The 21,218-nt window shown below is 43.0% G+C and overlaps 1 protein-coding gene across 4 annotated transcripts; it reads right to left on the bottom strand.

Annotated features, from left to right (window-relative positions):
• Nucleotides 1-1,362: 1,362 nt before the first annotated feature.
• ktn1 (kinectin 1) lies at nucleotides 1,363-20,116 on the bottom strand. 4 transcript variants are annotated; one of them, XM_035167640.2, is made up of 36 exons: nucleotides 19,965-20,116; nucleotides 15,026-15,726; nucleotides 14,615-14,773; nucleotides 14,392-14,508; nucleotides 14,153-14,283; nucleotides 13,913-14,017; nucleotides 13,639-13,779; nucleotides 13,420-13,526; nucleotides 13,021-13,165; nucleotides 12,013-12,109; nucleotides 11,730-11,914; nucleotides 11,527-11,616; nucleotides 11,395-11,432; nucleotides 11,199-11,289; nucleotides 10,825-10,893; nucleotides 10,670-10,707; nucleotides 10,468-10,558; nucleotides 10,214-10,282; nucleotides 10,089-10,126; nucleotides 9,223-9,313; nucleotides 8,948-9,135; nucleotides 8,779-8,863; nucleotides 8,503-8,543; nucleotides 8,310-8,400; nucleotides 7,478-7,564; nucleotides 5,851-5,940; nucleotides 5,649-5,735; nucleotides 5,478-5,567; nucleotides 5,306-5,398; nucleotides 5,115-5,183; nucleotides 4,917-5,000; nucleotides 4,409-4,492; nucleotides 2,880-2,963; nucleotides 2,689-2,784; nucleotides 2,474-2,584; nucleotides 1,363-2,349 (listed from the first exon to the last, which is right to left on the bottom strand). In XM_035167640.2, exons 2-36 carry the CDS (start codon nucleotides 15,723-15,725, stop codon nucleotides 2,320-2,322), a joined length of 3,912 nt encoding a protein of 1,303 aa, XP_035023531.2. In that variant the 5' UTR covers nucleotide 15,726; nucleotides 19,965-20,116; the 3' UTR covers nucleotides 1,363-2,319. The 4 variants fall into 4 exon arrangements, with proteins under 4 accessions (XP_035023531.2, XP_035023532.2, XP_035023533.2 ...); XM_035167641.2 differs by having other exon boundaries at nucleotides 14,392-14,505; XM_035167642.2 differs by lacking the exon at nucleotides 4,409-4,492.
• Nucleotides 20,117-21,218: the final 1,102 nt, after the last annotated feature.

The following is a 21,218-nucleotide window of genomic DNA, read 5'->3' as shown; positions in this document are numbered from 1 at the left end:
TTTTTGGGAGGATCTTGACTTTCCTTTAGTATTTATATTCATCAGGACTTCCACTATACTCCACTACATTTGAAAGAAAAAATGTATACTTTTACTCCGTTACATCGACATTGGACACCTCGTTACTCATTACTCGTTACAAATTATAATCTGAATATAAATCCAATACTATTTGAACCTCAGCATCTGGGGTTCAAAATTTGTAAAATTATACAGTATATGTATATTTTTGTTATATTTTTTCAGTCACCTGAAATAAAGCTTGGAGAGAACAATTTTTCAGTTTGTGTGTAGGCCTACTATGAAAAGCACTTAGTTTTAATTGTGGTACTTGTACTTTTACTTTTGATACTTAAGTACATTTCAAAACCACATACTTTTGATACTTAAGTACATTTAATATGAGCTACCTTAAGACTTTGACTCAAGTCATTTTCTTACGGGTGACTTAAACTTTTACTTGAGTCACTTTCAGGTAAGATATTTGTACTTTTACTCAAGTATGGCTTTCAAGTACTTTATAAACCACTGGATAGCAGTAGCAGGTAGACCTGCCAGGAGGGAGTGGCAGTAGCATGAGATGACAAGAGCCTGGACTAGAACCTGTGCCGCATTATGAGTGAGAAGTGGAAGTATCCTCCTGATGTTAAGCAGCATGTATCTACATGATCGGGGTGTTGCAGCAACGTTGGCGGTGAGTTGACTGTCACACCCAGGTTCCTAGCCGTCTGGGTGGGGTCTACCACAGAGCTGGCCATGGAAGGAAAAGTAGCTGGGTCTTGTCAAGGTTGATTTTCAAGTGGGTGAGATGTCAGTCAGAAAAGCAGATATTATATATATATATATATATATATATATATATATATATTTTTTTTTTCCCCCCACAATAGTTTTCCAAAATGACAACCAAGGCAGAAGTTCTCCTTGATAAACTTTGGATTATTTCAGCCTCTAGTTTCCCCCTCCTTTTCCATGACATCTTATTGATGGGAAATAATTTTAAAAACCTCATGCAGGAGCTGAGAAAATAAACAGTCCAGGGTGATTATACAGCATGTTACCATCACGAGAAACTGGTCACACCCCAAATCCTCTGTAATTGAGGCTTGCAGAGCGTAAGCTTCTCTGCCGTCATACGCTACTGCATGAGGAACACGTACAAGGAAGTCAGATGAATGTTTTTTTCCAGGCAGAATATACCTCCCAGCAAAATCTACATGAACAGATGCTTTGTCATTTCCCTTTGCACTGTCACGAATGAATCACATCAGTCTGGAATTTCTACTGAGGCTCAGTGCTGCCCCACAGTGGAACAGAGAAAGAAGTGCAGTGGAGGAAAAAGAATCAACACAAGGTCCTGGACAGATTTATCAAGCATCCCTTTTTATTAACATCACCAGTTACAAAAAGAACAAAAACTTCAGTGTTAATGAACTTAGCAATAATATAGCGAGTGTTGATTACAGATGATATGGGACACTTATTCCTAGAGTATTTGCAGTAGGATTTAAAAACCTCTACACTGCTGACCTGGACCTTCCCCCCCAGCCAGGGTCCCAGACTTCTGTCTCTCTGGAGCTGCAGTACAGATCTGACTACAGTTTGTCAATCATCTCCATGGTTACAGTCACCTAGTGACCCATCTGATATGCTGAGACCCCAACTGATCTCCCTCTCCCACCCAATACTGAGCCATGGTATGCATGGAGCTATGAATTAATGAATGCACGAAGATGCACAGGTCTTGACAGTTTTTCTCATCAGGAGACAAACAGATCGACAACAGTGTGTTTCAGCAGGCCCTAATGGTACATTTAAACAAGACATATCTTTAAGTTAAGGAAAAAAAGGACTGAAAACCCAAGTTGGAAATTTGTATCACTGCCCTCCAAACAACAAAAACTACTGCAGGATTCAAAAAAGATTTCATTGAAAAATACAGATTTTAAAGAGGAATGCCACGCTGTTTAAATTATGCTGGATGTGGTTTTAAGTTTAGAATAAAAATTAACCGGCTGTGATGCTGAAGAAGAGGAATGTGGTGGGAGTGGAGTAGTGTGTGTTTTGGTACAGTGTTTGGAATTAACAGTATCATCTGCCTGCTGCCTTATGGCGAACAGTGAGTCTGGGAGTTGTTGGCCAGCGCCTCAGCCACAGTCAGTTGGCGGCTGCATACAGTGCCGGTGAGGTGTCGGAGGTTGGGAGAGGGGAGGTGGCTGGATGTGACGGTATGGTGTAATGGTGGTAAGTGATGAGACCAAAGGTCATAGGTGGTCTCTGTGGTGCAGGGTGGCTGCATGGGCGTCGATCCTCCTCTCACTATACCTTGGGCAGATCTTTGTCAGCCACCTGGAACAAATCACATGTACAATGTTGAGACTTCATTGAATTGCTGTGTGTTATAAGTAAAGATACAAGACTTTGATACTGTAATGTTGGTTTATTGTGCGATGTGAGACGGCGTAGGCTTTACCCCTTCCTGTCCCTTGGCGAGTTGCCGGCTGACGCCTTGTAGCAACTGCTGTAGCTCTCGGACTGTCTGGTTCAGACCTGCAGCCATTTTCTCCTTTCTGTCGATCGCCTCCTGTCAGAAACAGCACAGAAGGTTAAGAGCTCAGTGCAACCACCTACATGCGAATAACACAAACCACCAACTGCTACACAACCCAAACTGCCTGGGTCTCTCACCCCCTGTGATGACGGACTGCTATTCTCAATCAGGCCATCCGCATTGTCCGTCACATTTGAGAGCTCCCCCTGAATCAGATCAAGAGACTGCTGGGCCTGTGCAAAGAACCAGAACGTTACACTTGTTAACGATGTGACCGGAAGTTGCAAACACATCAGAAGTGTAATAAAATATAAATAAACCTTCTTACCTTATGCAAATCACCAGCCACCTTTTGCCTCTCGGTCTCTTCCCCCTCCAGTTTGGACAGAGTCTCAGTGAGCTGGGTTTTCAGCTGGAATTAAAACCGACACTTATCACATCATTGCATGTAAATATATTCAAAACCTTTAGCCAACACAGGGTACATCTTATATTAAAGTGCTCGAATATTTGCACAGATTCAATCTTGTCCTACTTCAGCCACAATCAAACCAAAAGTAGCACAGTGTGAAAGGGTGCGTCAGTGTGGACGTGTTGCTTCAGGTATTGGTGAGAAAATGAGTCACGTTCAAGAAAGTCCAGTTTAGCGTAACACATTCCTATTTTAGACTTATCATACACCCACTGCACAGGTGATACTTGTAAACAAGATGTAGCAAGTCTGGAAAGTTGTCGCAGCTGCTTTAATTTTTTCCTCCACCAAGGAGTGTGAAATTTGGTGCCGTTAAAAATAAAAATGTGGATCTAGTGAACTTAAATGTAGTTTCATAAGTCATCACTGAATTTACAAAGTAACCTACAAAGAGTTTTGACTTGTGGGAACCAGACTGTCCAGTGCATTGTTGTTGAACAACGTAAGAACATATTTTCTTCTTTGTTTGAGCCCTCATTGAAATGAATGAGGAAGTTGCATTTTTTCCCAATGCTATTTTGGTTTTGATTGCAGCCAACATATGGTACAAACTGTAAGATTGCAAGACAAAGAGACAAAACAGCTACAGAAGGTTTGTAAGACAGCTGGAGGGGATAACAGTGGCAAATGGCGCATTTTTGGGCCTCTGCGCAAGGAGAAAAGTCCACAAGTAAGCCAGTGTGTTAAAGCTCATTTATGCTCCCTTTATGTACGAAAAGAGATGCATCCGTTTCAAACAATGTAACATCACTGCCTACATAGTTAAACGGCCTCTTTTACCTTGTCATGGTTATATAGCTAACATATCCACTAGAGAAAGAGGACAAAGCGGCCATGTTGTCTGTGAGGCTATTAAATCCATGTGCTAGAACAAAATAACATACAGATGCCTATACTGTCTTACAAACCCACTCCTCAAAACCATTGTTAAGGTTTCTTCCTCTTCTCCAATGATAGTCTCACATGAACCATTGGCTACACTGCACCCCCATGATTTGCATTTAATCCGTAACCTTTCAGACGACGTGAACAAATAGCTGATAACTAACAATGCAGAGTACGGACAGAAGGCTCCGCCACTTTCTAACGTTGAGCATAAATGAGCCTTTAGATGGCAGTGAGTAGAGTGCCAGTGCAGGGAAGAGAAGAGAAGAGTTAGTCTTGTAAGCATCACCAAGCATGAGGGCGAGTCATCATTCATAATCTCAGATTTTTGCTACTTCACACGACTCCATGTGTACAGAGGTTATGGATTATGACCCACGGTTGCAGAAGAGGGAGAACACCCCCCTCCCTGTGGCAGGCAGTGTAGAGCCACTGCTGAGTAAAATAAGGATAGGTCTAAAAAAAGGAGCTCTAGCTCTAAGAGGGTGAGCAACTCTTACCAAATTCAGCTCCTCATTCTGTCTGAAAGCCTCTGTATTTGAGCCATCAAGTCTGGTCTGCAATTCAGTCAACAGATCTTTGAGCTGAAATTAAGTTCGAGATGACGTGTTCAATGGGTGTCTGAGAGTGTCGGTGAAGGACAGCACAACTAGCACATAGTCTACGCATCTACAAAAAGGGAATCCTCATTATATTCAGCCGTGTGGCAATAAATTAAGCACAGGATCGAGTTCTGCATGACTGTAAATAACCAAAGGCCATCTATTAAGTTAGTCTGGTAAGCGGGGTAAGCAAATTTCTGCTAGTATATATTCTCCTAAGTATAATAATACTTAATGGGTGTGTTGTGTAATTTTGTATACTCAAAAATAAACCGTGTACAGGATGTCACAAAAACATGTAATTGACGCACAACACAGATCATCCTTTTGCCACAGGTGGATAAAGATGTGACATGGAGGAGGATCACAAGCAACAAAGAGGTGAACAAGTCCAGTTTCTGCTCACCTCTCTAACCTCTGTCACATAGGTGGCGCTCTCACGCTCTGCCCTCTCCAGCTCGGATTCCAAATGCTGCTTTTCTCTTCTCAGCTACAGAACGAGGCGAGGTTCAGAAACACAGCCAACCGAGACAAACAAGTTAAAATGGCAGAATGCTTTGAGTTTGAAAGAAATGTTTGAGAAGCGTGTTTCAAGAGTAAGTACATTTTCCATATCTGCTCCATCTGTTAGTCTCTCAATCTCCTGCTCCAAAGCTGTGACTTTCTGGCTCATCTATAGAATTGGAAATAAGAAGAATGATGCAATTAAAAAGAGCAAACACACCGCAAAGATATCACATTAGAGATTTGGTATTTGACCTGGGAGTTGTTTCCTGCTAAACCTGAATTACATACCTCTCCGGCTTCGCCCTGCGCGACATCCAGCTTCACCCTCCAGCGAGACTCCTCCTGCTCCACGCTGTTCTGGAGGCGTTGCAGGATACCCTCCTGTGGACACGGCTCAGTTTAAATCACAGATACAGCACAACTGGGCAACTGGGAACGTAGCGCAAAAAACGCGGCTCACCGTCTCTGCCAACACCTTCTTGTACGTCTCACAGTCTTTCTGTAGGATCCTTTGGGATTCTTCAGATTCTTTCAGCTTCTCAGCCATGCCCTGGTTAGAGAGAAGGATTTGTTGATTTCTAGTGCCTACAAAAAGAAATCATGCTGAACTTTATATTTCTTCTTTGTTTACCTCAGAGTCCCCTGATGCAGGGGTGGACTGTGCAGCTGAGTTTTCAGCTACTGCCATCTCAAATTTGTGGAGCCACTCCTCATGGTTCTAGAAGGAACGAGATGAACGACAAAATCAACACACAGGAGGGAAAGTGCAACGAAGTAAAGAAGCATATTTAAACACAATCTGGATGGTAAAAAAAGTCCAATCAAATCCATACCTGTTCAGTGGGCAGAGGCACATGGGGCAGAAGTCTGTGCAGAACATCTCGACACTCGGCCTGAAATGTTGCTAGCGTTGTCTCGTTCTCCTACACAATGATGGGAAGGGGCAGAAACAAATGTATGGAGAGTTTGAACGCTGACTGTTTGAATAATTTGGTCAATTTTACGACAGGTTCCAGTGGTCATGTGAGCGGATATGACCACCACCCTTATGCTAATCTAAATAATATTGTTTTAAACCAGTCATCACACATTCATTCATTCATCAGGCTGCTCCAATCAATGTCACAGGAATGATTTATGTAGCATTTTAAAGTATAACTGTAGGGCACTGGGATAAACACTGTCTCGCTCCCACATGCAATTAGCTGCAGCAATCATCAGCATCTTTAAATAGGCCACACCTACAAATGTCTGCAACCTCAGATTCTGAGCATATCCCGTTATTACAATCCTCCTCGAACCACAAGTGCATCAATCTGCGTTTCATTAAACTGCACAAAATACCTTGGAACTCTTCAAGAAATAAAAAAAAAGGTAGCTATCAGTCCTGCCACAATGGGCCGCCATCATGCACTGTCACTCTGAGGCCTGGAGGGAGAAGGTATGCCAAACGCTAGCCAGCTGGCACTGCGACCACTATTCACATTAACACACTGTGTCACAAGGCAGCTCTGAGACAAGTGTGGAGTTGAATTCAGCCATGCAGCATGCACTGATAGTACACAACAGCTGCCAAGGAACACCCAGGCTCAGCTACGAGAAGGTGGTTTCTACTGTACACCGATGGCAGAGGAGCAGCTGCTGTGTTGATGGTTCAGCATGTACCCTTTGCTAGTGTGTGTGTGTGGGGGGGACGGCAAAAATATACACGTCACTGCAATATATATATATATATATATATATATATATAGGTATAAGAGCTATCTGGTAGCTCACTATGTCTGTACGAGGAGACTGCAAGCACATGGAATGTTCTGTAGTTGTTGTTGCACTTTCAAGATGTTTCAGTAGTGAAAACAGAGCATTGAGGAACATATGGATACTGTTGCATTTCAGTAAAGAGTTTTGAATGATCATACATCGTTCAAAAATGATCAACTGCATTGAAATCAAAGTGAACTCAACAGATTCTCATTGTCTGATTAACTGGAGATGTCGACACAATGGATGTCACAAAGCAGAATGGGGGAAATCATGCGAGAAATGAGTCACATGACAAAGACAGGAAGTTGCAAGATGATTCTCAATCTAACGGCATCTAATGAAATCGTTTAAAAGTCACTGCACACTCATTTCCAAGCCATCAGCCTGACTGAATCTTTTACATTTCGAAACTTATATATGCTTAAAATAATAATTAAGTTCATACAGTGTGATTCTACAGGTATGTACCATCAGCTCACCACACAGCCAATTGAAGACTGGAGGCCAAAACACAAAGGGGGCGAGAGTGAGGTAAATGAGTATGCAGCTTTGTTATGGATGATGGTGGGGAAAAAAATCTCACTGAGTCAATTATGGCAAAAAAAAGAGCAAAAAAAAAAAAAAAATACAGCATTTGAGGGGGGGTGCATCAGATTGGAACTAGAGTGAAGTAGACTGCGGTGGGGGGTGTCGAACCTTGACAGCTTTGCTGAGTTTTCCTTGAAGCATGGACTCGGTGGCAGACAGAGCTTCCATTGCACTCCAGTTTTTCTCCCGGAGCTCCTGTTTTGGTCAGTTCCAGAGAGATACTACTTTCAGTTCAGCCTCAGGGAGAATGTATTCAGTGACCCTTTAATACAGACTGATAGAATAACACAACAAACCGAATGCATGTCTCTCAAAAATCACTACACTCAGCTTTCCTCCCATACTCCAACCGCTAAAAATAAGTATGAGCAAATCACATCGAGAGTCCAAGTCTCACACCTCGTGCAAAAAAGTATAGTAACGTGTTTTGTAAGCACTTACTATTTAAATGAATGCAATGCTGTCCACATAAATATGCTTTTCATGTCAAGTATGCCAAATAAAATAAAAGGTAGGCAGATTTCTAATGCTCTGAATCACCCACAAGCACAGACAAGCTTGCTGAAACAGTCATGGCCAAAGGCAAGCATAACAAGAGTAGGCTGGAAGCCTTGTTATGCAACGCTCTGCTTTAAAACAATCCAAATCAAAATAGACATCTGTACTGATGTGTAAAATCATGTTGCAAACACAACTGAAGTGAAATAAATCTTTCTAGTCTGCTTTAAAATATCTGTTTGAAAGAAGAAAGAAAAATAAAACAAGTGAGACTAAGTGGCGGTGGACAAGAGGGATTAAGGTCGTTTACAGTGCATAAGTCAGGTGCATGTGACGGGGGGTGTTTCGGGGTACCACGCAAGATAGGGTGGATGTCTCGCAGGGCTAGACCACAGCAGTCACTGGTTTTATATAGCTCAGGTGGTCACAGTACAAAACCTACGTTGTTCTTCTTCCTATGCAGGTCCAGCGAGTCCCTCAGCTCCGCCACCTCACCCCGCAGATCTGCCACCTGCTGATCCTTCTCTGACAACCTGAAAGGCAACATAACAACTTATTATAAACCTGATTGTTTAATAAGGTGTATTACTTGTATAAGAAATATATGTAATGATATGACGTGGCATGTTACTCACGCTGCAAGAAGCTCTGGGTTTGGCCCTGCTGTGTGCAACTGCTGTTTGGGGAAAATGAAAACAAAACAATTTAACTGACTAAAATCAGAATTTGACCTCATTTGTCAAAATTTATATCTAAATTTAACATCAATTATACCATTGAGAGTTCCATCTGCAAAATCCAACTATCCTAATACATTTGATTTAATGCTTGATTGAAAGTATTTAAATTCTTGATTTAAACCAGGAAATGTGTCACACTTTGCACTCAGTTTTTTTGAAAGCCTCCCTCACCTGCTCCATCTTCTCACTCATGTCTTTAGTCTGTGCCTCCAGCTCAGCTTGCAGCATCTGGATCTGCTGGTCCTTCGCCGCGAGGCTGTGGGTCAGATTTGCTCATCATTAGTCCAATATGTCAAGGCTACGGTGGAGGACTGCAAAGTGATCTTTTGGGTTAACTCACTGATCCTGGTGTTCTTGGAGGTGAGCAGCCGAGTTGGTCAACTCATCTGTCATACACTTCTGGCTCAGCTGGTCCATTTCTGCCTGCAGGGCGGCCAAGCCAGATGAGTGGGTCAACTCATCTGCCATCTCTTTCTGTCTCAGCTGCTCCATTTCTGCCTGCAGGGTGGCCAACTGCTGCTCCACAGACTGAGAGACAAAAAAACCTGCTTCAAACAAGAGTTCAAAGGACAATGCCTAAACCTAATATTTCATTGATAACAGAAAAGCCCAAACCTCAACTGTCTTGTCTCTGGTAGAAATGCCATCTTGTGCTGCCTGTAAACTCTCCTCCATTGATTTTAGCTTCACATCTTTCTCTTGGATCCTACAAAACACAGTGAGACATCGGTTCATGGCACAGAACTATTTAAAATCACTTGGCATCTGCTGATATTTACATTTATAATGCTATCTTTACAATTAATCGTGTACAGCCACTGGTGGCAGAAGAAAACTGAATAACTATCGTGAGTGAGTTTAGGGAGTGTCCTGAGGTGTCATGAGGAATTAGTTTTGATATGTTCCCATGACGGCAACGAGTAGTTTGAAAACATGCGATTATGACTTGAATCAGTTCCTTTTCACCTCAGCTGGTTGGCTAAGCTGCTGCCCCCAAATGATTGGACTTAAATCATTTTATATCCATCTACATTATGTCTGCATGTGTTGTGGACAAGGGTGGGTGAACATAAAACTTAAGTAACTAATAAATTATCATGAACCAGTGTTTCCCATTAATTATCTAGACAGTTTTGATTTGTTCTACTTTGTCCTGCCAGTTTCAAAATGAACCAACAATGTTTTACACTTCTCATGCTCCCCCGTCTCTCGCACACTTGCGTGCTATGGTCCATAAAGTTTTTACCGTCCACACAAACCTCATAGTTTCAGCTGTAGCTGTGTGTGGCAGTTCTCTCACAGGCAAGAACTACTCTAGTCTATGTACATGTCACTCGGGCTCTATCGAATGTGAGCGTAAACTGCGTGCATGTGCAGGGGCGCCTGTTCTACCGCTATAAACTGAATCATTTCTGAGGGAAACACTGCATGATGCCTATTCACATGTGTACAAGCATACAAGTGTACTTCACTGATCTTACTTGCTCTGGAGCTCCTCCACTATCGACTCTGATGATGCCTGTGGTTTGGGGGAAAACAAAAATAATACAGAATAAGATGCAAGACTCATGAAATCCATTTTAATGCAGATTTTATATAAACTTACCTGTTCTGCCGATTGTCCCTTAAGACTCTCGATTTCTTGTTTTAGTGCCTCCTTCTCTTCTCTTACAGCCTACATCAGAAAATAATGGATTTAAAACTTTTACCCATCACAGATTGTGATTACAAGGCAGGCAACAAAATGCAGTTTCAGTTAAAAGATGATGTGAGTCAAAAGTAGATCTGTATGTGTGGCAGCATGTTTTCAGGATTTGCTACGGCTCACTGTCTCTCTCTAAACCCGGAGGAAACCGATACCTTGAGCTCTTCCTCCTTGTTGGCCACTTCAATCAGCCCCTTCTCTAGCAGGTCCTCTACGGTTTTCATGTTCTCCTCTTTTTCCCGGACACTGGGTAGGAAGCAATGTTTTATAAAAGGTCATCGTTATTTTTAATTAACACGGATTAACAAGCTTAACCAGTTGGGAGGGTTAAAAATATGTCCCAGTTTTCACACGCACCTCTTCTGGAACTGGTCCAACACCAGCTGGGACGCAGTCTGCATGAGGAGAATCAATGGCAGACAGAAGGAGAGGGTGTGTCAAAAAGAAGAACACATTCCTCACATAACATAAGGGCGTTTGGAATAAAATAAAAATATCAAGGGACAACTAACCTGATCAGAAATCTGTGCCTGCAGATTCTGAACCTCTGCCTTCATTGACATGTTGTCATTGTGCATGGCCTGAGGAAGTGAAGACGAAAGGCCATTAATATCTATATATTTACACCACAGGCTCTGACACTATGTATGTTATTTGAACATGGTCATGGCGCTCCTAATTCTGTTTTACATTTGTAAAACCATTTAATAAATTATATGGATTTGGCAGCAGTCAATGTACAACAGCCCGTCCTCATTCTGGCAGGGCAGTGTGCATCGTTTTCAATCCATATTCCTGCTCAGCACATTGTAGAACAAATTCCTGCAAACTAATGAACCCATGCAATGTTGGTATAGCTCCAGATGATGCGCTCTTGTGACTATACCTGCATGTCAGTTTCTCTACTGGCCATACTGCTCCTCTCAGCATTTAGAGAATCCTCCAGACTCTTCCTCTGCAACTCCTTTTCAGACAATCTGGTCAGAGATGGGGAAGAGTTGGGGGAACACATGAAAAAAAAAAAAAATCGCAAAATATAGATGTAATCACTTTATCTGAAAATGTAAGAGTTTTTTTCTTACAGCTTCTGTAGCTCCTCAATGTGAGAGAAATGAGTAGCCTAAATGGGAAGAAAAAGAGATCTCATTAGCCTACACAGTTACAGGGGTGGATTAGTCTTACTAAACATAGGTAAATGAGGTTGACCCATATACCTGTGAAGACATCTGGGCTTGCATATTCTCATTCTGGACTTGCAGTGTCTCGTTCTGGACCTGGAAACCCTTGTTTTCATTCATAAGCTCCTGTTAAAACACAGACAGGGTTGTCAGTGTTAGCAAATACTGCATGTGAGTGTTGCTCTGGTTCATAGAGAATTTTATGATGATTTTGAGTATGCAATGTTTCGGTGACTCACCTGAACACGCGTCTGCAGTGAGTCGTCAGGCATACTGTGCTGGGACATCTCCATAAGCTCCCTCACTCTCTGCTCAAGCCGCTCCTTCGAGACCATGGCGTCTGTCAGGCTGCTGTGTAGAGTCTGGATCTCCTTGTTCTTGTTGTTCATCTCTGTCTCGGCTGCCAGCATCTGGCTGTGGAGCTCTGCAAACATGCACACACGGCAATTGAGATGCTGAATGAAATCTGACTCTAGTTAGTTGTGTCAGAATTCTCAAGAATGGGATATTATGTTTTGATACCTTGTTTAGAGGCCTGAAGATTCTCTCTCTCGGCATTGACACTGTGGAGGAAGTTCTGCAGTTCTTCCCAGCGTCTCTTGGCATCCTGCAGTTGGGCCTTAGGGTCGAGAGATTAATGGAAATTAATTCACTTTTCTCCCAAACATTACCTGAGCGCTTCACGAGTTGTGCAGGTGTACATGGACAACTGGACATGCTTTTTTAAGGACGTTTCACTTCTCATCCAAGAGGCTTCTTCCGTTCTGGGTTGTGAGGAAAAATAACCTAGTCTGGGAGGGGGCCAGAACTCAGAAACCCAAGAAGTCCAGTTGCGTAAGTACACGTGTACTACTAAAAGGGAGCTTAAACCCTCAAACTGGTTTTGTTAGAACTACTAAGATAATTAATTATTTCCATCTTCTTCTCTCTAACTGACAATACCAACATTGTAATTGGTGATGCTTGATCTGTATAAACGCCATCATAATTTCAACAAGACCAGGAATCTCTAGTCAGTCTTTTTCTTCAAGAATTCAAACAGAGCCCCCTTTGTCTTACTAAGTTAGAGGTAACTCGGCATTGCAAAACATCTTGTGGACATTTTTTTTAAATAAACTCTTAGCATTCCCAACATGTCTCTCTGTAGCATCCCATATTCTCTGCTGAGACTCGTCAGTATCGAGCCAGCAACTTAGATTTCCATCTTTGATCGTGGTCAATGAAAAGACAGGAAAGCCTGATGTGGGTGTCTAGCAGGAAAGGGCTGTTTATACACTGCACAAAGCCTCAAACATTCCTGCTTCCAAAGCCAACACAATCCTCCCGGCCCAGGTTCTGTTTCCCACAACCCTCCCCAGGATTTCCACTACACCCTCCTCCCTTTTCCCTGGTAACGCTGCCACACCCGCCGACCAGATTTAAAAGCTGTGCGATATGCTCAGGTTTTGTGTAGCTCAGTTCGTTTATGTCTCAGCTGGGGAAACTGAGGCAGGGGCTAAATAAACACATTGTACATCTGGATTAGCGTACCTCCAGCTGGGACACGTTCTGCTTGTAGCCGACCTCCAGTGACTTCCTCTGGTGCTCCTCCTGCTGCAGCTTGCCGTTGTTGTCTGCCAGCTCTTTCATCAGACCGGCGTACTCAGAACGCAGCTTGTTCAGCTCTGCTGAATTCCTATCAAGAAACACACACACACAAGAATGTGTTTTGACAACGATTAATGGGGCTCTATAGAGAGAAGAGGTTGATGAATTATAAAATATAATAGTCTGCATTATAAAGAGTCTTTAAAGGGCACAATCTAACTGTATGCAGATGGATCTATAAAGTTACAATAGGAATACAAAGACAATGAGCTGAAATTTTAATATGAATTGAATCGCACGATATGACCAGTAGATTCTTATCTACTGTAATGTGGCACTGACTTGCTCTCCATCTGGTTGGTGGCCGAGCTGACCGCGTCCCTCAGGATGCCGTTCTCCTGCTGCAGGCGAGTGATCTGGCTTTCCAGCTGCTCCCTCACCTGTTGGAACTATGCAAACAATAAGGTTCAGTCTCCATGCAGTCTTGTGAAGAACGTGATTCACATTTTTAAACACAACTGAATCAATCTCGAAACATAAACAAGAAACTAAAGCCCTCACCTTTATCTGAATGGTCTGGTTGTCCTGGTAGCTGCCCTGCGCCTTGGCCTGCATTCCACCCAGTTCTTTCTCCATGGCTGCACGTTGCTCTCTCATCATGGCCTCCACCCTTCCTGTCTTTTGCTTCTCCACCTGAAGCTCCTGCAGCACAAGGCAATAAAGCATGTAAGGCACATTGCTGTAAGCTAAGGAATTGTTGAGGTATGAAGAATGAGCTGAAGATTGACGATTAATCATATTGTGCATTTCATTGAGAGAACATGGGGATCTAGACCTGGCTGAGTTGTTTCACTTTGTCCTTGGCAATGGAGGCCTCCTCCTGGAGAGTTGATAGCAGTCTCTCTCTTTCCTGGGCAGCTGGGTCAGGCCTGGCTGCAGACTGGTAGTGAAAAACAGAAAACAAAAAATGTGGGCATAGTACATTTAGCTACAATTACCAGGTCTCCTGCCAATTGCATATGGAGCCCTTTTACACAGACAACTGATTCAAATGAATCACTTATGAATGTCTCACTTTGTGCCAGGCATCCAAAGCATTGGGACTCTTCTCCCTGAGGAGGGCCAGCACACTGACGGCCTCAGCCTCTGACAGAGCCAGGCTGGACAGACCAGACAGCAGCTCCTTCAGTTTCACCTCTGTGTTCTCTGTTAAAACACAAAAGACATAGGAGGGAGTTAGGTAGATGTTTGTATGGCTGAAAAGAAAACAAAAAAAGAAACAAAACTGTATCAGAGTTGTTATTTTAATCTTACCTTTGTCAGTCTCATTCTTCTGTTTCTTGCCAGACCCTTTGGACGGTACATCGTCGTTTTGAGCAGCCTGGTGGTTGGCAGAAGCTGCTGAGTCAGCCAGAACGTGGGCATCATCTACTGAATTTGAGAATAACCGGTTGATTACAACTGATTACTATTTCAGCACATACCTTTAAGAAACAGACACATAACTAAACATGAGGAATATCCTTATCACCATTACCAGGCTCGGTTTTTTGCTTCTTGGCAGAGTTCTTCTTCTTCCCAGCAGTAACAGTTGGGGTTGCACCATCCAGAACTTTGGTTTCAGCCACAATGGGAGCTTCCTTCTTGACTGGTGCTGGAGCCTGCTCTGCTTTAACCTCTGGCTGCTGCTCATCCACTGGAAAAGGGACAAGCAAGGGTAGATTACGGTCAGTGTCAGACAGTGTGCCATGAGAGCGACCAAAAGACCATTTTCAAACATCAAAAAATACCTGGGCTTAACCTATAAACTTGATGCATTTACTCACATTTTTCTAGATAAACTCACTGTAACTTGATGAAAAGTATTTATTGAATGAGACAAGTTGTTAGAATTTTTTGTTTTCCAAAGAAACACAGCACCACACTGACTGCACTCTTGTTTTCTTACCATGCTCTGTTTTTTGCTTCTTCCTCCTCTCCTTCTTCCCAGAGATCTGAGGAGGTGTCTGAGCCTGAACAGGAGCAGATTGGACCTGGACCTGAACCTCAAGCTGGGGAGAGGGTGGGCTGGACTGTTTGCTAGCAGCCAGAGGTGTCTCTGCCTTGCGGCTGACCGGCTTGGATCCGTTCACTTCTGGCTCCTCAACGGAGGGAGCTGTAGCTGCATCAGCCGCAGCAGCGGCGGCAGCTGCAGCTGCAGCAGCCCTGGCAGCCTTTTTCTCCTTCTTCTTTCTCTCCCTCAGACCGGCAGGAGCCTCAGTTGCCACCGGAGCAGCCACATAAGGAGTAGGAGTTGGTGGAGAAGGATCTGGTGTAGCCACAGGTGTAGGTTCCTCCTCTCCCTCTAGAGTGGAACTGTTGGCGCCATCAGCAATATCAAAGTCTCGCATGTCCTCTTCAGACTCTCCTCCGCCACCTCCACTGCCTCCCCCGCTGGTACTTTCCTTCTTCTTGCTCTTCTTCTTTTCATTCTTCTTACGAGTGTCTGGCCTGGATGGTGGCAGCTTGAGGTCACGTTTCTGCCTGGCCAGCACCTCATCGTAGGAGGTTTCCTTCATGAAGAGCCAGAAGAACAGGAACATGAGGGCGATGACCAGAGAAGGGGCCAGGATGAGCAGGTACTGAGAGTCATAGATATCCACCGCCATTCTAAATAAAAGAAAAAAGACACAGGGAAACAAGACCCCACTTAGCACAGAGTTAACACCAACAGTTATAAAGCAGATCTGCCCGATTCCAAGATATACATCTGCTAATATTTAACATATAGCGTGTGTTTGACATTATGGCAACAGATTTATGCAAGCAAAGGCTATTCAAATGCAGAGAAGAACATAAGAGCTAAACGTTTTGATGTACTGTTCATGATTCTGTGATTTCAGCTTGCTGCTCACATTCTATCCAAACGAATTCCTGCCGCACCTGCCTGGGCTCTTGAGAGGATATTGCTTGCAGGTCAAGCGCTGTTACTAGCCCTGGCTATTCAGCGACGTGTGAACAGGTGTCTATACATCACTCATGTTCAGAGGGTGTAAGTGAGAGGTGTCGCACTGACACCCCGTCTTCTTTTAGTGCTATGATCCAATTAGGCAAAACTTCCTCATGCCACACAGCTTAATGCCCTCTTTACCTTTATATAGGTTCATAGAATTTTGAAACATTTGTAAGATGGTTGAAAAATGGTAACAAAAACCACCCACTTCACCCATATTGGCTTAAAGGTTATAAAATAGGTCAAACATAGCAGAGACAAGTAGGCTAAAAAGAACACAGCTCACAGCCTCTTTTAGTCGCTTCCCCTCCTCAGCCCCCACAAGGACGACATGCTGGTGTTCCAAACTCATATTAGGATGAATTTGCGAGAGGCAAAAATACACCCACATGCAAGTGTCACCCGCTGAGGTCTGATGCAGCTGCAGTTTGGGCCCCTGCCTGCTTTAAGCCAAGGGAGATGAGGTTCCTCTTCCAGCGTGAGCAAAGTTTACAGAGTCAAGAGGTCCTGAGATTTCATCAGTTTAGCATCTGCCAAAGATATTCTTAGGAACGATGTGTTGTCTCCTCCAGGCATAAACAGTCATTGCTATGGAGTAAGAATGAACTAGGATGGAATCAATGCAGATAAAGAAGAAATAATATAAACACACAATGTGTCTAGTAGCTCACAAGAAGTTACTATAAAACCAACCAATTGTAACCATTAGCAGTTTCTGATAATTTGCCATTATCTGGTCAAAAAAAACAAAAGTCCTGCACAATGGGTTTTAAGATGAAGTGGACTTAAGTCTCAAAAGTGAAATGTTACTGTACAGTTTGAAACTATTTATTTTTGTATTCTGAGATTTATCTATGTGTTCTTCTTCATTATGATGGTCAAACTAGATAATAAAAGAAGTTGTATGGCATTCATCTTCTTTGCATTTGTTTTTCAAAGGGTTTAACCTGGTCATCATCACTTCCCTACATTTCACCAACCCTTTTTTTCTGTTTAATCAACATGGTCACACCCCAGATGCCAAAGTTGCATTACAAGCACTGAGGTGGTTCTTGCAGCTTTTTCACAATCAAAAATAATGAACCTGGAAATCAGTGTCTTTCGCAAATACATAGCAAGCTCTGGGTGACGACAGCAGCATTGTGTTGTCAACAACACAGAACGTCAGCAACAGTGAGTGACCTGATGACGTGCTGCACAATCCCATCCTATACCCAAGAAACGTGCCAGTGGCGTGGGAGTCACTGGCGTCGAGCAGACCTCATTAGTAATTTGGATTAAGGAGATTACCCATGATAATACATTTAAGAATAACTTTCTACTGCAGGGCTTCCTGAGGACTGACAGGCTTAGGCTATAGTTTGATGTCGACTCAGTTTTCACTCCCACCTTGAAAAACCTCTCATCAATACATCTTCCTCAAAACACAAAAATGTACCTGGCAGGTTAAAATGTTAGTTTTCTAGTTTTAGCTTTTCCTCTAAGCATAAACTACACAGGTCCAAATTACATAACATTTCTAAAACCATTCTCTCAATGGTTTTTGTTATATAACATTTCCAGAAGAGCCTTGAATCAACCAAATACATTTTAACTGGTTGATTGTGATTTTTTTTTACATTTAACATTTCTCTGTATACTCAATATGCTATAGCTGGGAGCAAACTCATCAACATTATGATAATAATTATGTTAATTGTGAGCACAGATCTAGCTGTGGGTTTCAGGAGGATTGTGAATACATTAAGACTTTATTGGAGGTATTTATTATCTGCTTGTCTGCTGTAAAGTGTTTTCTAATCTGTGGCCACATTAGAAGTTGTCAGTCCTATGATACAGCCTCATGTTAATAGATAAACCAGGCACTAGTGCTACTGGGCAGTATGTAATAGGACGGTCTAAAACTTGCACAAGAACTAGCTAGACCACTATGCAACTTTAAGAAAACAGGACCAACGACAAAGAGGAGCTATAGAACAGTATGTACTGAGTTGGGAACGGGTTACTTTCTGTGGCTTCCAAAGCAGGAAATCATTTTCTTATGTAACAGTTAATGTATGTTTAGGAAACGTCCATGTCAGACCAAATGAAGCTATTAAATAACTCCTAAAGCAACATTGCCTCTTGGCATATAAAGTATGGGTGGAGTAAGTAGTAAGGAACTGTAAAAAATGTGAAGCCTGCATGCTTTCTTTCAGAGCGCAGAGTGGAAGGTGTGTGAGTTTCCTTGTGCAGCCCGAGCCTTGTCCCAGCATCAGAATGAGCCCAGAGGACAAAGCACTCTCGGGCTGTTGGCTCCCCGGAATCTGGCCACTTGGCTGGCCGGGCCTCCTGATTTGGCAGGCATGGACACAGAGGGAACTCCTGATGATTACCAGGACCCAAAAAGCAGCACAGACAGTACTTGGGGAAAACTAGGTCACGACATAAACTTTCACTTTAAGAGGATAATAATGTTTGTCTATGAGTAAGTGAATAACTTCGGAAAGTGTAAGGGTCACAAAAGCCACAGTTTGTTACAGACTAGCGCCTGGGCGAAAACATTATGTTCAGGCAACAAAACTAAGACGAATAAGAGCTACAATGGTTATTAATCTATTGACTTGTATCAATTCCTGAGCTGCATCAATTATGAAACAACTTCTACTGTATATTGTCGGCACCTTTAATCCAAATAGTTTTAGGGATTACAGGCTATTACAAATAATCTAGTTTGTAGTGATAAGTAGGACAAATGGCAAATGACTATGTCTGAATAGTTGAACTATAATGATTATAATCTGACACATTTCCTTTATCAGAATCCAGGTGATAAAGTGAGCAGACCGAGGCAAAGTGTATATTAGGACATCATCCGGTTTTACAGGAAAACATGAACAATTAGGCGTAACTCTGAAATGCTTTGAACCTTCTAAGGAGGCTGTAACAAGGAAACTTTGGAGCTCAGATACTGATTTAAGTAAGACACCACAGATAAGAGTTTATCTAAAACATCAAGGAAATGGATAATGCCAACAAGACAGAACTGACAGCATGCCAAAAGAAAGAGAGGGGGAGATCAGGAGAACCTCCATGTACTAAATTGATGTCCCTATCACTCAGGTTGAGAACTAAATGTCCCAGCATGCTAGGTCGTGTCAGATCCTCGGCCTCGTACAGACTTACAGAGACTACTGACACGTAATGGCAGCTGTTCTTCCTCTGAGAAAAGACTGCCTGTACATACAGCCTGTAATCACTGGGAAAGCAGATCTAATCTTCCTAGCTCAGTTAGCTTCCCGGCTAGCTCCCAAGTCACACGTTATGATGAAACGAAGCATGAAAAAGCGAAAGCTGAGACCCACATGTCGACGGGGGGCTCACTTCTCCAACACGGCCCGGCACGGAATGCTACAACGGCGGGGTCTCAACGTGGTCGTGCGTGTAAGTGGTTTAAATGATAGTTAGATGAGCACAGGAGAAGGTTTGTGGACACTCGAGCTCAAACGAGCTACACGTCGGCGCTATGAATGAGCTAGCTAACATCAACGCTAGCCAAATAACGTGAACCGGCCAATTCAATTGTTAGCACAGAGAAAGTAAAAAAAAAAAAAAGTGGATATTAACGATAAAAATGTGAACAGGGACGCCCAAGTTTGTGTCTCTCCCCCCGGCTTTGAGAACCGTGTGGAGGCGTGGACGGCTGCCCCACACGGGCCTCTTCTCGCCGGTGACCCAGCCTCCCCGTCTCCTAAAATCCCTGACCCGCTCCGCGGCTCCGTTCTTCCGCGTGAGTCCTGAGGGCCGTTCCCAGGCCTGGATACGGAGCTTCGCAAACACCGGGACGAGCCGCCGTTCATTTGATTTGAAAGAGAAACAGACAAAATGTCGGAGGAGGCAGCTGCTTGTCACATACCTGTAGCTTTCAGTGCGACGCTCCCGCAGCCAGAGGTGAAATGGCGTTGCCGTGTGCAGAGTGACTCCGGCGGCCCGCTGACTTCCCGGGGCAGCAGCAGCTCCTGCCTGCTTCTCTGTCCGTCACCGGATCTGCTGCTTCTGGTTCGCGGGGGCGGGTCATCGGCGAGGGGACGCTTGTTTTGCAACGCGGGGCACCCCCGAGCGGAGACGTGCGATTGGACGAGCGACGGCCCCGCCTTTACGGGACATCCTCGGTGTAAACATTTTTTTTAAATAGACAAAAGCATCCAGGGGAGTGGTCACTGCACTTCCCCAAAGTCTGTAGACACGTGACTACAGAGCTTTAATATTTCTTTACAGACGCTTCTACGGAAGCTTATTGCGTCCAGTTGAGAAAAAATGATTCTGTTTTTCTCATAAGGGGATAATTTCCTTTTAGAAAAAATCCCCTCTGTTTAACGAGATAGTTTCCCCCCACCAAAATTAATCCACTCTGTTTTTGTGAATTAACAAGATCATTTTCCTTTAAAAAAAAAAACGGCCCTGTTTTCTGAATTAACAAGATGATTAAGTCTTAAAGTCAGAAACACGATTGTTTTTAGAAATGTAATATACAGTATATCAATTTATCAATATAGCAGTATGTAGGTTTACTTCTCATTCATGTTTTTTTTTTTATCTCCTGTGGCATCAGGACAGTATTTACATTGCAATAAAAACTAAATGCTTAATTTTTTTTAGATAATTTCTTGTTTTTTAAATTTTTATTTCTTGCCATGTCCCACATGGGCAAACAAAACCCCCACATTTTTTAGAATATATGACAATAGAGCGGTCGTCCTCCAACCAGAAAGTCGGCAGTTTAATCCCAGTCTGCCGAAGTGTCTTTGGGCAAGATGCTGAACCCCGAATTGCCCCTCATAGAAAAAAAAAAGTGCTGCTAATAGATGCACTGTATGAATGTGTGTGTCAATGGGTGAATGGCAAACTGTACTGTAAAGCACTTTGAGTGGTCATCGAGACTAGAAAAGCGCTATATAAATACAAAACCATTTACAAAAAGTCCTGGTGACTTCATATCATTGTTAATGTCAGGAACACCTGGATACCTAATCTGGAAACGCTTTGGCATTCGTGCTTCCTTTATAATTAAGACAGGTCCTAAGTTTAATCATGACTTTTCAGAGAAATTATTTACTTCACATGTTTTAATTCTCCATCAAACAGTTTGGAAAAAGTTGATAATAATATA

This window comes from Hippoglossus stenolepis, chromosome 10 (assembly GCF_022539355.2).
Source record: "Hippoglossus stenolepis isolate QCI-W04-F060 chromosome 10, HSTE1.2, whole genome shotgun sequence".
In the NCBI taxonomy this organism is placed as follows: Eukaryota; Metazoa; Chordata; class Actinopteri; order Pleuronectiformes; family Pleuronectidae; genus Hippoglossus; species Hippoglossus stenolepis.
This window is presented reverse-complemented; position numbering and strand designations above follow the sequence as displayed.